Genomic DNA, 15,044 nt, shown 5'->3' on the forward strand with positions numbered 1-15,044 from the left:
TATCCAGGTTGTTTGAGAAATTAGTAGTTAAGAGAATGGTTGAATTCTGGGAGAGTAAGTCATTTTTTAATCCAAATCAATTTGGTCTTCGGAGGGGTATATCTAATGAGCACGCTGTTTTATCTTTGACAATTTATGTGAGTGATGCGTTGGATAATGGTATGAAAGTTGCTTCTGTTTTTCTTGATGTTGTAAAAGCTTTTGACTGCGTTGACCATTTTATACGCATTGCCAAATTCGAAAATTTTTGTTTTAGAGGACCATTTCTTGAATTACTGTCCTCGTTTTTAAGAGAAAGAGCTCAATAGGTGCAATTATGGGATATCGATTCCTCAGTAAGTAATGTTAAATTTGGAGTACCTCAAGGATCAGTTCTTGGCCTCCTGTTATTTCTAGTTCTTATAAATGATTTATGTAGATTTTTAATATGATTTTGTATGATCTTGAATTTGGGTGTGATGGGCAAAAAGTCATTGTCCCCAGCTTTGCGGATGACACTCATATAACTGTGGCTGCACAAACAGGAATTCAGCTGTTGAGTCGTATTAATTCTCGTCTGGAGTTTGTTGAAAAGTGGATGAAGCTTAATAAGTTAAATTTGAATTATAGTAATATTGCTTTTTATTGTATGTTAGGAGCTCAAGATACTACCGTAGGATAGATAGACTAAATTTGGCGGATATGAGTATTTTAAGAATAAATTGTACAAAATATCTAGGATTTTTAATTTATGAATTTCTTAGTTTCAAAGAACGTATAGATTATACTAGTCTTAAATCGCTAAGAATGTTGGCATTTTAGGAAAGTTGAAGTATATTTTCCCAAGAGATGCTTTAAGAACACTGTATTATTCCTTAATTGATCCTTATCCGCTATATTGCTGTTTCTTTTGGATTACTACATTTTCTTCTCATCTCCATCACATTCAAGTTTAGCAGAATAGAGTATTTCGAGTGTTATGCGGTGTTGGTTTTAATGAATCGGTACAAAAGAGGTATATAGATTGCGAAATCTTGCCTTTAGCAGGACTTATTACTTTCTATCGAAACCTGTTTACAAATAAATATGTTTAAAATTTTTCACCTATATGTTTTAAAAGTATGTCTGAATTAGGAAGTGACAATTATACAGATTTTATGACACAGTTTCATATATTTTGTCGTCCGCTTGCTATTAGATCTCAATTTTCTGTTACTTCAATCTCTATTTTCTGTTCGGCATCTAGGACCCCAGCCATGGGATTGTTTACCTACGACTTCGATTAATATGGATAATTTTCATGAATTTCGGCGGGAATTAAAGCTATTTTGCCAAAATATTTATGGTTTCAATAGTTGAGCGGACCTCAAGTCAAGCCAATATGTTGGTTTTGTTTTAGGCGATACAGGTCAGAAGGTTTTTAGTTTCTTTTTGTTTTGTCTTTTTTGTCTTTCCTGAAATGAAATCCCGGATCGATCGGAATGTAGGGTAATTGAACAGTTTTGTTTCTTTTTCTTTCCTTTTTTTCTTTTTTCTCTCCTTTTTCGTATTGTTTTTATTTGTATGTGTACTGGGGTTGTAGGCCCAAAAATGCTCTGCTTCGGGCCATTTGGTTTTTTGTTTTGTTCGTTTATATTGATAGACCCATCTTTCTCTCTCTCTCATGTTATTTACGTCCCGTGTAACAATATGGTAAGTGATCGGGCTTGTCAGATACAGTGATGCCAACCCAAATTTTAACAAAAAGTAGCACAAATCGTTCAGAAAATGTACCAGTGACCGAAAAATTGTGCCATGTCCCATTTTTTTCCACGTATTGCGCTTCGTGCAACATGCGGATCCTATGCAAAGTACAGTGCTATCTATGATAATATTGTATCAGACATTTTCTTTCACTTTCTTTCTCCATTCCCTTTTTTCCAGTTGCAAATTTAACTCTCTGAATTATTTCGAGTTTCTGTAAATATTACTTGAATTTGAAATATGTTTTCCCCATATTTTCCCCACATTTAAATAGTCTTAATAGTTCTAAAAACATTCAAAAGCCAAACTAAATACTCCAGACATCCGTCATGACCTGATTCCCGGCATGTTTCACGATTTGGCTCTAAAGGTTTCCTACTTGATATGAAAAATGTCAAGGGAGACTTTGCAATGTATTGGGCCTAATCTATTAGTGAAAAACTAATTTTGGTCTGTTTTTTTTTTTTCAAGGAAAAACAAATTTGTCTCAACATCCAGATATGTTACTTGCAAAGTAGGACCATATTTAAAGAATTTGCCAGTTTTGCCTGTCGCTTACTTAAAAAGAAAGCAAAACCATTAGCGGTTTTTATCCATGCGTGCCTCAAGCTTATTTTCAAGTTTGATACTCATTTTACTGTTTTTTGTTGAAAATAATAGGTCACCTAAAATTCATCATTAAATTTTATTGTTTCTGTGATAAAAAATTTTCCTCAATAATTCTTTTTTATTTGCCATTTTGTCATCCAGTTTGCCAATTTCATGGTGCCAGATGGTCATAAAGCAGTAGTTACTTTAAAGTCAAAGTAGGATTTCACGTTCTTCAGTTAGGACGTTGCGGTAAGGATGAACCAGAGTATTTTACATGCAAGTTACTTGATACGACAATTCTTACTTTAATCAAAATTGTTCAAGACATGTTTTTAAAACATTGCTCTCAAGTGGTTCAAGCCAATAAACTATCCATTTCAAGCCAATAAACAATAAATGCTCCTATTTATGGATTGACATAACACGAATTTCACAATTTGTTGATTGCCTTCCAAAAAGTTTCAGTCAATAAATTATGCTACCCTTCATGATTTTCATTCCTTAAAGCCAACGCGCTGTAGAGCTGTCCCTTTTCTCTTATTTGGTATTAAGGCCCTCGTAAGTAGACTGGAACTGTATAGGGCCGTCGATGACCACGATTTGGCTGCAGGGATAAATTTATGTATCTCTCCGACTATATAGCACTTCGTTTATCCTTCTCCTACAGTAATATGGTACCAACACAAATGAATGTCAAAAGAAAGACCACGAAAGGGTGTTTATTTGTTTATTTTCTATGTTCTTCGCGGTGATGGTACCGAGCCAATGTTCCTATATGATCGGAAAAGGCTTATTCAAATGAAAACTAAAGATTCAAATGCCATTTTAAGTGACCTGAAAGATCGGAGGACAATATCCCACCCACTATTTTTCCCCAAACACAACCGATCAAAATTGTCAGATAGTAATATAATACAGCTGAGATGAAAGGTTCAATAACTAGGCCTCTAGTGATCGCTTGACCCACCAAGAACCCTGGGGAAAGGGCTGTATGATATAAAATTTGCCTACAATTTATATAGTATTACTTATTGGATAATGTACGGACAATTTTCAAGGGGAATTTTTCAGGGGAAGAACATTTCCTGGGAAATTGTTCAGCAGAAATTTAGGATTTAGAAAACTGTCTGAAATCAAACACAAAAAAACTTTGTCGACACAAAGTAAACAGTTACAATAATTTTTATCTTCATAGTAAATTTTACTGTTGCTGCTTACTTTCATTTAAAATTTTTTTCTATTAATTTAATGTAAACAAAAGTCACAATATTTTACCAGGTTATCAAAGTTGCAATATCTTGGGAAAGGCTTGATTTATCGATTTGAAAGTTTTAGGGAGTGTTATCGAGGGGAAGGGAGAGAAAAGTGGTCATTATGAACTCTTCTAGCTGTGTAAGAAAAGCAAGGGGGAGAAGCAAGGGTTTTAAATTTTGTAAAGGATGGAAAGGTAAAGTGGCTAAAAATGTTATAATTTGGATCTACCTAAACGCTTTCTTGCAATAGACTCCTATGTAAATTTGGATCAAGTCAGATCAAAGAAGCGAGGTAATTCAAATGTTACGATGCAGTCAAAGGCTATCAAAATAATAAAAACAAGATATCGGCAATAACTTTGGCATAATATTCAGCATAAAGCTGAAACTTCCAAGAAGTGTTAGGGAAGTAGAGTAGGCCTTATATATTTTTATTTACGGGGAGGAGACAGAAGGGGTGGGTCTCCTTTTCTGCCTCTATCTAATTCTTTCTGCGCTGCAAACTTCTATGAGGCCTATAATCTCGTCACCATTAAGTGGTAAAACAAATCAAAAGACATTATGTGTTGTCAAATGATCAAAACAGCACTTATGCAATATCCTGGGAATGACTTTGTTGATCAAATTTAAATTTTAGGGGATGTTTTGGATTGGGGTAATTGGGGCTTAAATCTTAGATTGGAGAAAGGGAGCTGAAGGAAAATATTTTAAAATTAAAATTTTAGATACTATGAGCCCCTGTTAGAGATGAATATATTCCAGGATAAATAGTGATGTAGACTGAAAGTAACCAATTGAAATATTGTATTTGCATTATCTCAGGAGCAGAAGTGGAGGATCAGGTTGAAGTTTTTTTTTTGGATGTTTCTTGGCATAGTTGACCATAACTTTTCATTTGAGAGGCGAGGCAGTGGTAAATCGTAAAAACCCATTTTTCCATATGACAAATGACATTACCATACCAAATGACTAAAATATTTGGGACGAGTAAAACGGTGCCTTAAAGTTCCTTCCTAAAGAAAAAAAAAACATATTCACTTTGACTGGTGGAAGCCCGACATAGGCTTGAAATTTTGTTTCGTCTTGCGAATTTTTCACCACAACCAAAGCTATATTGATTTGAGCACACAGCTTAATATAAGCGTTAAAATCCCCCGAAACTAAAAATAATAATTTTTATTTCGACAACGTTAACGTCTTATATCTTCCTATAATAGATCCATACCGGATTATTACCATTTCTGCTTTTTTGACGAGCTATATATATACTGCGCCAAGAACCAAACTATTGCTATTCGCAAAAGAATTTCAAACCGTAAATATGCATTACTTCATTAAAATCAAGTAATAATTCATGTTTCCAGCTACTTTTCTAGTAGCTATTTTTACGGAGTAACCTTAGTAAGTTGGCTCTAAATCTTCAGAGTGGCAAGTCCAACTAAAACAAGCCAGAACCATAAAATATGCTTGCTTCATTATAACCAAAATACAACCATAATAATTCATCTGCTACTTCTCTAGTAACTATTTCTACTGAGTAACCTTGGAAAATTGGCTCCAAATCTTCAGTTTGTTGAGCCCAACTAAAGCAAACCCAAACCATGAAATATGCTTGTTTCATTAAAACCAAAATAGAACAATAATTATTCTGGTTTCCAGCTAATTTTCTAGCAACTATTTCTACCAAGTAACCTTGGAAGATTCCAAACCTTCAGTTTGCCAAGTCCAACTAAAGCAATAACATACATACCAAGTACATCATGTAAGAAATGATTCACACTTTGGATATTCAATGTAAATATAAGCACCGGGTGGATATGACCCTACTTTTTCTATATATCTAGTGAATTTTTATCATATTCTGGCCGGACAAACGGCAAGACAAGGTGATTACTAAGTGTGAATGAAAGTCACTGGATTCTATTTAATAACCACTTTTTTTTAGAACTTCGGGGATTGTCTTTTCAATATTCTCAGTTAAGCAAGCCATTAGATCAAACTTGAAATTAATTTCTAGTAAGACTGAGCTTGTAAGAAATAGTAGCAATTATCTTAAAAAAGAGACTAAAACAGTTGGAGGTGAAGTATATACTGGAAAATTACGAGGTAAACGTTTTTTTGTAACTTTTTCGTTTGTTTGTAACACAGATGATGTGCTGTCTCCCGGTCCATACTCTCAAGAACTGATATTCACAGTCACAAAAACTAAAAAATTCACAAGAATTTAAAGGATGGAATGCTAAGTGTTGGAAAATTTAATGTACAATATACATGGTTAAGGAACCCTTCCCTTGGAGACACGTTACTTTACTACGTTACAACACGTTACACGTTACTTGGAGACAAAAACAACTTTTTACAGCTGAAATGTAAGCTGATTAATATAGCTTCTATATATAGAAGTTCCATATAGACGAAACTTCTCAGCTAAAAATATCCAGGAAGAATATTTCCAAGCATCATTTACCAAGTTTCCTGTTTTATTTTTTGGACTTCAAACGGTAGCAGAATTAACTAGCTATTATCCCACTTTCAGATACCTTCGGGTTCAAGAGCACCAAACAGTACCAGCCCATGTACCTAAAAATTTAATTCAGTGAGAGCTCTGAGTTAGCATAGATACGATTTTTGATCTTATAACAGCCATATAGATTAACGGCCATAGATTGCAACAGATGTAGACTTGTCTTTATGCAATTTTTTTAAGCCTTGGGTTACAGAAGGTTGCAGAAGGAGTAGAGACAATCAAAAATCATCCTGCCTGCATAGATACGATTTTTGATCTTATAACGGCCGAGTTAATATAGCTCTTTCATAACAGGACAATTATTTCCCTCGAACTGAAATCCTTTGTATCCTAGACATAAAAAGAACTATAGAATAGCGAAAGAAAAACTGGATTTAAACTTGCAATGTAGGTCCCAAATTGAACCTATTTCTTTTAATTGTCAAAGTCTAATGAACAAAATGAAAAGGTTCAAAAGATTTTTGTCACAAGTGAATCTTATCAAATAGTTAGTGATAACAAACTCTACGTAAAAAGTAACTTGGGCCAATACTCACCAAAAACTGAATATGGAAATTTTTTGACAATTGGTACACCAACAGAATTGGCTGTTTATCCTGAATCTAAATATACAAGTTCATTCAGTTTACTGTTACCGATCAAAAGTTTCTTAATTTAACTTTTTTTTAATAGTGTTGCAAATTCAAACTGTAGGGATTAATTCGCCCCCGATTATTAACATTCCGTGCAAGTACAGAGATTGAAAGTTCATATTCTAGTTCTGGGGTGTATATGATCAATGCTTTGGCGTTATACAAACGAACGAAAAATAAGCACGAATAAAAATTTCTCCGTTGCTAGAAACACATATTTATAAAAGTGTTCTGAGACGTGTTATGGAATAGCTTATCTTTTGTAAAAAAAAATTATAAAAGATAACTTATTGGTCGTTAATCAGGCTCTGTTTAAGTTCGCATCATTATAACATTAGACTTTATTTCTGCTTTTCTTAAATCTTGATTAATAAAAAAATTCAACAAAATAGTTTTTCAAATAAATGTAAAGAGCTATAATAAACCAAAAAAGAGATGACATAAAGTCAAATAATTTTCCAGACGTAAAGCCACCACAAATCACATCAATAAATAAATGAGACACAAAACGAACAGAAATTACAACAAAAAACCAAGTTGACCAAAACATAATAACGTACTAAGAGGAGTTGGGGTGAAGACCCCATGTCTTCTAAAGAAAATAACTTGTATTTAGAGCGACTCAGCCGAATAGTAACCGAAACTCTAAACAAGAGCTAAGAGCTCATATGGTATGAGCTCTGGCAAAACTCTAAGAATCAATAGATTGCTTTAAAAGGAAAATCAGAAGCTTAATGCCCGTTGGGATTTAAAATAAGTGCTCTGATTCACGAGGTCCTTCTAAATATCAACATTCATTAAGATCCGATCACCCCCTCGTAAGTTAAAAATACCTCAATTTTTCTAATTTTTCCTCTCCCTTCAGCCCCCCAGATGGTCGAACCGGGAAAACGACTTTATTAAGTAAATTTGTCCAGCTCCCTGGCACGCCTACCAATTTTCATCATCCTAGCACGTCCGGAAGCACCAAACTCGCCGAAGCACTGAACCCCCTAACTCCCCCAAGAGAGTGGATCCCGTCCGTTTACGTCAATCATGTATCTACAGCATTTATAAGTGTTTTCCAAGATTTACGGTTCCCCCCTCCAACTCCCACCAATGCCAACAGATCTGGTCGGGATTTAAAATAAGAGCTCTGAGACACGAGTTCCTTCTAAATATCAAATTTCATTAAGATCCGGTCACCCGTTCTTAAGTTACAATACCTCAATTTTCTAATTTTTCCAAATTAACAACCCCCAGCTCTCCTAAGGAGAACAGATCCATTCCAATTATTTCAATTACATATCTATTACTTGTGCTTATTCTTTCCATCAAGTTTCATCCTGATCTCTCCACTATAAGCATTTTCCAAGATCTCCAGTTTCCAAGTTTTCCGGTTTCCCCCTCCAGCTCCCTTCAATGTCACCAGATCTGGTCGTGATTTAAAATGAAAGTGCTATAGCACAAAATCCTTCTGAAAATCAATTTTCGTTAAGATTTGATCACCCGTTCGTAGGTTACAAATACCTCATTTTTCCAATTTTTCCGAATTACTCCCCCCCCCACTCCACCAAAGAGAGTGGATCCGGTCCAGTTATTTCCGTCACATATCTTGGACATGTGCTTATTCTTCTACCAAGTTTCATCCTGATCTCTCTGCTTTAAGCGTTTTCCAAGATTTCTACCCCCCCCCTAATGACACTGGATCCGGTCTGGATTTAAAATAAGAGATCCTTCTAAATATGAAATATGAAAATTTCCGAGGTCCTTCTAAATATGAAAGTTCATTAAGATCCGATCACTCCTTCGTAAGTTAAAAATACCACATTTTTTCTAATTTTTCAGAATTAACTCCCCCCCCCCCAACTCCACCAAAGAGAGCGGATCCGTTCCGGTTATGTCAATCATGTATCTAGGACTTGTGCTTATTTTCCCCTCCAAGTTTCATCCCGGTCCCTCCACTCTAAGCGTTTTCCAAGATTTTAGCCCCTCCCCCCGATTCCCCCAATGTCACCGGATCTGGTCGGGGTTCAAAATAAAGGCTCTGAGACACAATATCCTTCCAAATATCACCAAGTGCACCTTGGCAACAAGACCGTAAACCTCCTGGACCAGATCCTGGGAAAAAAAAGTCCTGCCATTAGCCAGTAGCTATAAACGTTTTTACTGATAATGTAAGAGAAACTGATTTTATTACGTCCTCGGTAATTCCTTAGACCACACTGCTTTTACGTTTATAATCAAATCGAAACAAAATTGTAGAAAACGGGTAAACAAAATAAATCAAGAAAAGGAGGAAAAACACTAACTCAGTAAAAAAAGTGAAAACAAAAGAAAAGAAAAAGCTTGCATCTCAAAAGTGAAAAATATTCAACTTTGTTTACCAGAAATCAAACCAACAAGTCTTGCATTGTGCTAGCTGCTAGAAGATGACAAAAGCAGATATTTTCTAATAAGTGTCCATAATATTTCTGAGCCGATTGATAAAACCATCAAAAAAACAACTCGATCCTTTTTCTAGTGAGGGGACAGACGTATCACTTTATTCCCCAGACAATTCCACTCCACTGGGAATCCTCCCATCTGGAAATCCCCCCCCCCCGGAGAGAATTCTTCTGTTACTGAAAATTCCACTAATTTGATTCCTTGGTGTGCAACTCCTGTTTATATTGTGCCTCGAATGTTTTCCTTCACAAAAGACACAGTTGAACGTTTATCAGCAACGTAGCTAATTTTCTTTTTCACATGGTTTTTCAGATTCATTTTATTTTCTATTTTTTTTTCTAAATATTTTACTCAGGAAGTTGGCTTTTCCAGGACTCACGTTTTCTTCAATTGCTTCTTCAATTACTGATTTAAATGTCTCTCTTGGTATTTTTTTCAGACATATTTTTTGAGTTGATTTTTTTTTTGATCAAATCTGTGAAATGCTTTTTAAACTATCTCAAGGCTCCGTAGCCTTACTGGCCATCAAGTGTACCTCCATAAGCTGGTTGGGCAACAGGAGCAGCTTCATAGCCAGGCTCAGCGTGATGATGGTGATGAGCTTCTGGGACAGATTGATCAGCTGCTTGTGGTGCTAGAATATTAAAAATAATTGAAAATAAGTACAGTATTAAATAAGCTTTTGAAATAAATTTATATCAAACATTGTTTTTATGGCTTTGAGCTCAGGAAAAAGAATGTTTAGAGAAGTATAAAACAAGACACTATTTTGCTCTTTGATATCATATAAAGAATTTGATATTTAGTTTCAATTTTGATATTTAGTTTTGATTTCAATTAGAGAGTTAAACTTATTTGAACTCGAAACCAACGTATATGTGAACTGGGCCAATTTTGCTGGCTGGACGGTAGGAATTTTGTTTGGAATTTTTTCTTAACAAGAGTTGGCAAATATTCAACGAATTTGAACAAGCATGTTGATAGCATGGCACAGGTTATTGGAAAAATACTGCTTAGGAATTCATCTGGTTACCTAAGGTTAGCTTAAACATCATCAGGTTTACAAATATAACAAGGAATTACAATAAAAAAGAAAAATTTGATTTTTCCACTATTTTGTAAAAAAGAAAATTGAATTCAAGACATAAAGTAAAGGTATCGTTTACGGTAAATTCTGACATTGGTTAACCACATCAAGTTTTCTTTTTTTTTTTCTCTCAATCGCTGTGTTATTTGGTTCCATCTAAGAAATAATTAAATAAAAAACAAGTTTTTCAACTGAAAGTAAGGAGCAATATTAGACTTTAAATGAACAAAAATTATTACGTATGTGAGGGGGGGGGGGGTTCTTCCCTTCGTCAACACCTCGCTCTTTATGCTAAATTCGAATTTTTTTTCAATTCATTATGAAGGATTCACTGAATCACAAAGGCTGTTTAATTAGAATAAATAGATCTTTTGAAAGTACTAAAATAACTTTAGCATAAAGGGCGAAGTATTGACGAGGGGAAAACCCCCTCATATACCTAATAATTTGTGTTTGTTTTAAGTTTTAATGTTTCCTTCAGTTGAAAAAATTTGTGTCTTTTAATTTAATTAAATAAAAAAAAAACAAGTTTTTTTTTAACTGAAAGTAAGGAGCGACATTAAAACTTAAAACTAACAGAAATTACTCCGTCTATGAAAGGGGATGTTGCTCCCTCAACGTCCCACTCTTTACGCTAAAGTTCTTCAACTGAAAGTAAGAAGCAACGTTAAAACTTAAAACGAACAGAAATATTTCGTATATAAGGGGGCATTGCCATCCTCAATCCCTTGCTCTTTAAGCTAAACTTTGACTTTTTTACTCAGTTCCTTAAGAACGACTGCTGAAATACAAGGGCCGTGGAATTGCAATGCGAATTTTTTTTTAAGTGTGTCAATGTATTTGGCATTATCATATTCATTTAAAAAGGGCATGAGATACGGTAATTTCTTTCTAATGTATTTTAAGACTTCACCTCAGTTCTCACACTGTAAACTCTAGCAATCAAAAATAAGCAACTATCACTATATTTGGGCCCATGTAAGAATTACACCGTGTGAAATTTGTGTTCTTGTTGTTGATTAAATAAAAAGAAAACTAGTTTTTTGAACTGTAAGTAAGGAGCAACATTAAAACTTAAAACGAACAGAAATTACTCCGTATATGAAATGGGTTGTCCCCTACTCAACGCCTCACTCTTTACGCTAAAGTTTGACTCTTTGCCACAATTCTACTTTTTAAAACAATTAAAAGCTTTAGCGTAAAGAGCGATGCGTTGAGGAGGGGACAACCCATTTCATATACGGAGTAATTTCTGTTCGTTTTAAGTTTTAATGTCGCTCCTTACTTACAGTTAAAAAACTAGTTTTTTTTATTTAATTTCTGAACGTTTTGAATTAATGCATGTTTGATTTTGGCTCTCTACACATAAATTATTAAAATGAAATTTGCATATTAATTCCTTTTTTGGCTAAATGGCTTTCTCTTAGTTTTGATTAGACGATTTTGAGAAATATGGGGTGGGGGAGGAGCCCAAGTTGCCCTCCAATTTTTCGGTTACATAAAAAGGCAACTATAATTTTTAATTTTTAACGAACGCTTCTATTAGTAAAAAATATACGTAACTTAAGAATTAACCGACGTAACAAATTTTTATGTTCTTATATTTTTATTATGTATATAAGGGGGTTTGTACTCTCGTTAATGCCTCGCTCTTTACACTAAGTCGTAAGTTTTGTCTCGATTCTTTAAGAATGACCCCTGAATCAGAAAAGCCGTAGAGTAAATAGTTGAAATTACTAAAAATACTTTAGCATCAAAAGCGAGGTATTTATCTCCTCCTAAACACCTCGCTCTTTATGCTAAAGTATTTTTGGAACCCATCTTATGCGTAATAATCTCTGTTCGTTTTAAGTTTCAATGTTACTCCTTACTTTCAATGGAAAAAACTTTTTCATGTTCATTTTTCATTGTTTTTTTTATAGTAGTTTTAGAAAATCCTGCGCCCTTTTCATTGAATTTCTCTTCCTCCATGACATATTTCTCAAGGAAAGATCCTCCCACATAGCCCCCTCCCCTCAGCCCCACCCCCAAAAGCAAAACATCCTCCTGAAAACGTCTGTATACTTCCCAATAACCATTATTATATGTAAACACTGGTCAAAGTTTGTGACTTGCAGTCCCTTCCCCAGGGACTGTTGGGAGCAAGTCATTCTCAAAAACATAGTTATTATGGTTTTTGACTATGCGGAATAAAATGGCTATCTCAAAATTTTGATCTGTTTACTTTGGAGAAAAAATGAGCGTGGGAGGGGGCCTAGGTGCCCTCCAATTTCTTGGGTCACTTAAAAAGCGCACTAGAACTTTTCATTTCCGTTAGAATGAGCCCTCTTGAGACATCTTGCACCCGTGATTTGTCTTCTGGCAAAAAATATGAAATTCTACATTTTTGTAGATAGGAGCTTCAAATTTTTGCTAGAAGGTTCTCTGATGCGCCAAATGCGATGGTGTGATTTTCGTTAAGATTCTATGACTTTTACGGGGTGTTTCCTTCTATTTTCCAAAATAAGGCAAATTTTCTCAGGCTCGTAACCTTTGATGACAAAGATTAATTTTGATGAAACTTATAATATTTAAAATCAGCATGAAAATTCGATTCTGTGATGTATATTTTAGCATAAAAACTCCGTTTTTTAGAGTTTCGTTTACTATTGAGCAGGGTCGCTCCTTACTACATTACCACGAACTGTTTGATATGATTAGATATTCAGGCCTGAAGACATTTCAATTAAGGTTATAGAAACTCAAATGCATATACATTGTAGATTTTCTTGCTGATTCACACTGGGGGGCTATTGCAGGAAAATGTCGCTGACATTTATTTCAATGTTTTGTTTAAGTAAAATGATTCACTGCCTATTTTGTAAATTGTATATACTACTACTACAACTACTACTACTATTAACAACTCACTGCTGCACCAAGCCGCGTGAGGCCAACACAGATACGCACGCTCCTCTTCCATTCCAATTTATTCAAATCCTCCCTCTTTACACCCTGCCAGGGAGTTCCAATTTCCTTTATATATTTCTTTATGCCGTCCTTCTACCCCAGACGAGGACGACCTGCGTTTCGTTTAGCCCTTGACGGTTGTCTGAAAGGACAATCTTTGGCAATCTGTCATCTTTCTTCCGCAAGACGTGCCCTAGCCATCTCAACTTTTCTTTCTTTTCAGCCCTAGAAAGCGAGATTTGACCACATTTTTCGTTCAGCCTACTGTTTGAAATACGGTCAGTCAGCCGGGTGCCTAGAAGAAACAAATACAACGTAGAAACAATAGGGAAAGTTTTTTCAAGACAATGGAAATTATTTATGTAGATATTTCGGCCCTATGTCCAAGGGCCGTCTTCAGCACAATACAATACTATATATATATATAAAAGAACTTACATCAAATTGTGAGAATTAAAACTGAATATAAAAACACTTATTGAAACATTTTTTTTTTAAATATAGCCCTAGCATCCTTACTTCAGCGAAAATTAGGCCGAACTTACATAGGGCCGAAATATCTACATAAATAATTTCCATTGTCTTGAAAAAACTTTCCCTATTGTTTCTACGTTGTATTTGTTTGTTATGGAAAGGCAGTGTGGTCTTCGTCGCTATTTTCGTCTAGCTTATGAGGAGCAGTTGACCTATGATATCTTTTATTTTATTAGTCTAGGTAAAAAACATGCTAATATTATCAATCAACAAAAATTTTTAGAATCCTGTAGAAAGGAAAACCTTATTCCCAAGTCTTTAAGATATAAATTACATTTAAATACCCGAAAAGAAGCGCAATTTGCCCATACACTACAGTTAAAAACCCTAGTCCATATTATTAAGGACAAAAAACAGAAACGACATATTATTTCTTCAGAGAGAAAATCGTTGGAAACTTTTTTGCTGGAAAACCTGTCCACCGTTGATTTTGCTCAAGTTGTTAGATTAGAAAGGAATTTGTTTAGCCACGATTTTCGCTTGTCCAAGGAACGCCTCTATAAAAAATTAGAAGGCTTACGAAATGAATCTTCGATGAGAAACCGTGTTTATTCTCCAAGATTCACTCCTGGGCCTGCTATCGTTAACCTCTCTTCTAAAACATTGGAACCCCAGGAAATCGAAACACTAGAAAAAGGTCCAAAATTTTCTTTTCTACCAAAACAGGTTCCTGTGGCAGATATAGTTTCCTCTCTAGAGTCCGCTTTGCATAAACACTATCCTTCTGTCTCTAACCCGGATGAAGTTAGATCTGGTCTAATAAATATCCTCTATAATAGCCAAAAAAAGTTTAAGCCTCCTACCAATTCCACACCGGAAAATTTGCATGACATAAAAATACTATCTAATCTCCGAAAAGATCCTTCTATTATAATAACTAAAGCAGACAAAAGCAATTCACTTGTTGTCATGAATACAACAGACTATTACAACAAAATTCTTTCGCATTTAAATGACACAATTACATATCAAACAATAACTCATGATCCTACTGATCAGTTCACTAATAATATTATAAATGAATTAAAGCAGCTAAAAAAAATGGTAAAATCACCCCACAACTATACAATAAATTTTTTCCCCGTGGTAGTTTCTGTCCTAAACTCTACGGTTTACCAAAAATACATAAACAGGGTATTCCCTTAAGACCTATTGTAGCTTGTACTAAAGCTCCCGCTGCCAATATTGGAAAATGGCTTTGTGCAGCTTTCAAACCTTTATTGTATTCTCAAAATTCCTATATTCATAACTCGGCAGATTTGGTTAAAAAACTTAGCAACACAAGTATTTCAGAAAACACAATAGTTAGTAGTTTCGACATT

General features: G+C 34.7%; 1 protein-coding gene across 3 annotated transcripts; it reads left to right on the plus strand.

The window, feature by feature from the left end:
• The first annotated feature begins 2,197 nt into the window (after positions 1-2,197).
• LOC136033195 (uncharacterized) lies at positions 2,198-15,044 on the plus strand. 3 transcript variants are annotated; one of them, XR_010618888.1, is made up of 2 exons: positions 2,198-2,589; positions 9,657-9,860. XR_010618888.1 is itself a non-coding variant. In XM_065713909.1 (2 exons), the coding sequence occupies exon 2, from the start codon at positions 13,816-13,818 to the stop codon at positions 14,866-14,868; it is 1,053 nt and encodes a 350-aa protein (XP_065569981.1). In that variant the 5' UTR covers positions 2,198-2,589; positions 13,412-13,815; the 3' UTR covers positions 14,869-15,044. The 3 variants fall into 3 exon arrangements, 1 of the variants encoding a protein (XP_065569981.1); XR_010618889.1 differs by having other exon boundaries at positions 9,666-9,860; XM_065713909.1 differs by lacking the exon at positions 9,657-9,860 and adding an exon at positions 13,412-15,044.

This window comes from Artemia franciscana, chromosome 1 (genome assembly GCF_032884065.1).
Source record: "Artemia franciscana chromosome 1, ASM3288406v1, whole genome shotgun sequence".
NCBI lineage: Eukaryota > Metazoa > Arthropoda > Branchiopoda > Anostraca > Artemiidae > Artemia > Artemia franciscana.

What these genes read in the sequence shown, in the direction of transcription:
- LOC136033195 (XM_065713909.1), top strand. Translation starts at nt 13,816, where the DNA reads ATGGAAAGGCAGTGTGGTCTTCGTCGCTATTTTCGTCTAGCTTATGAG.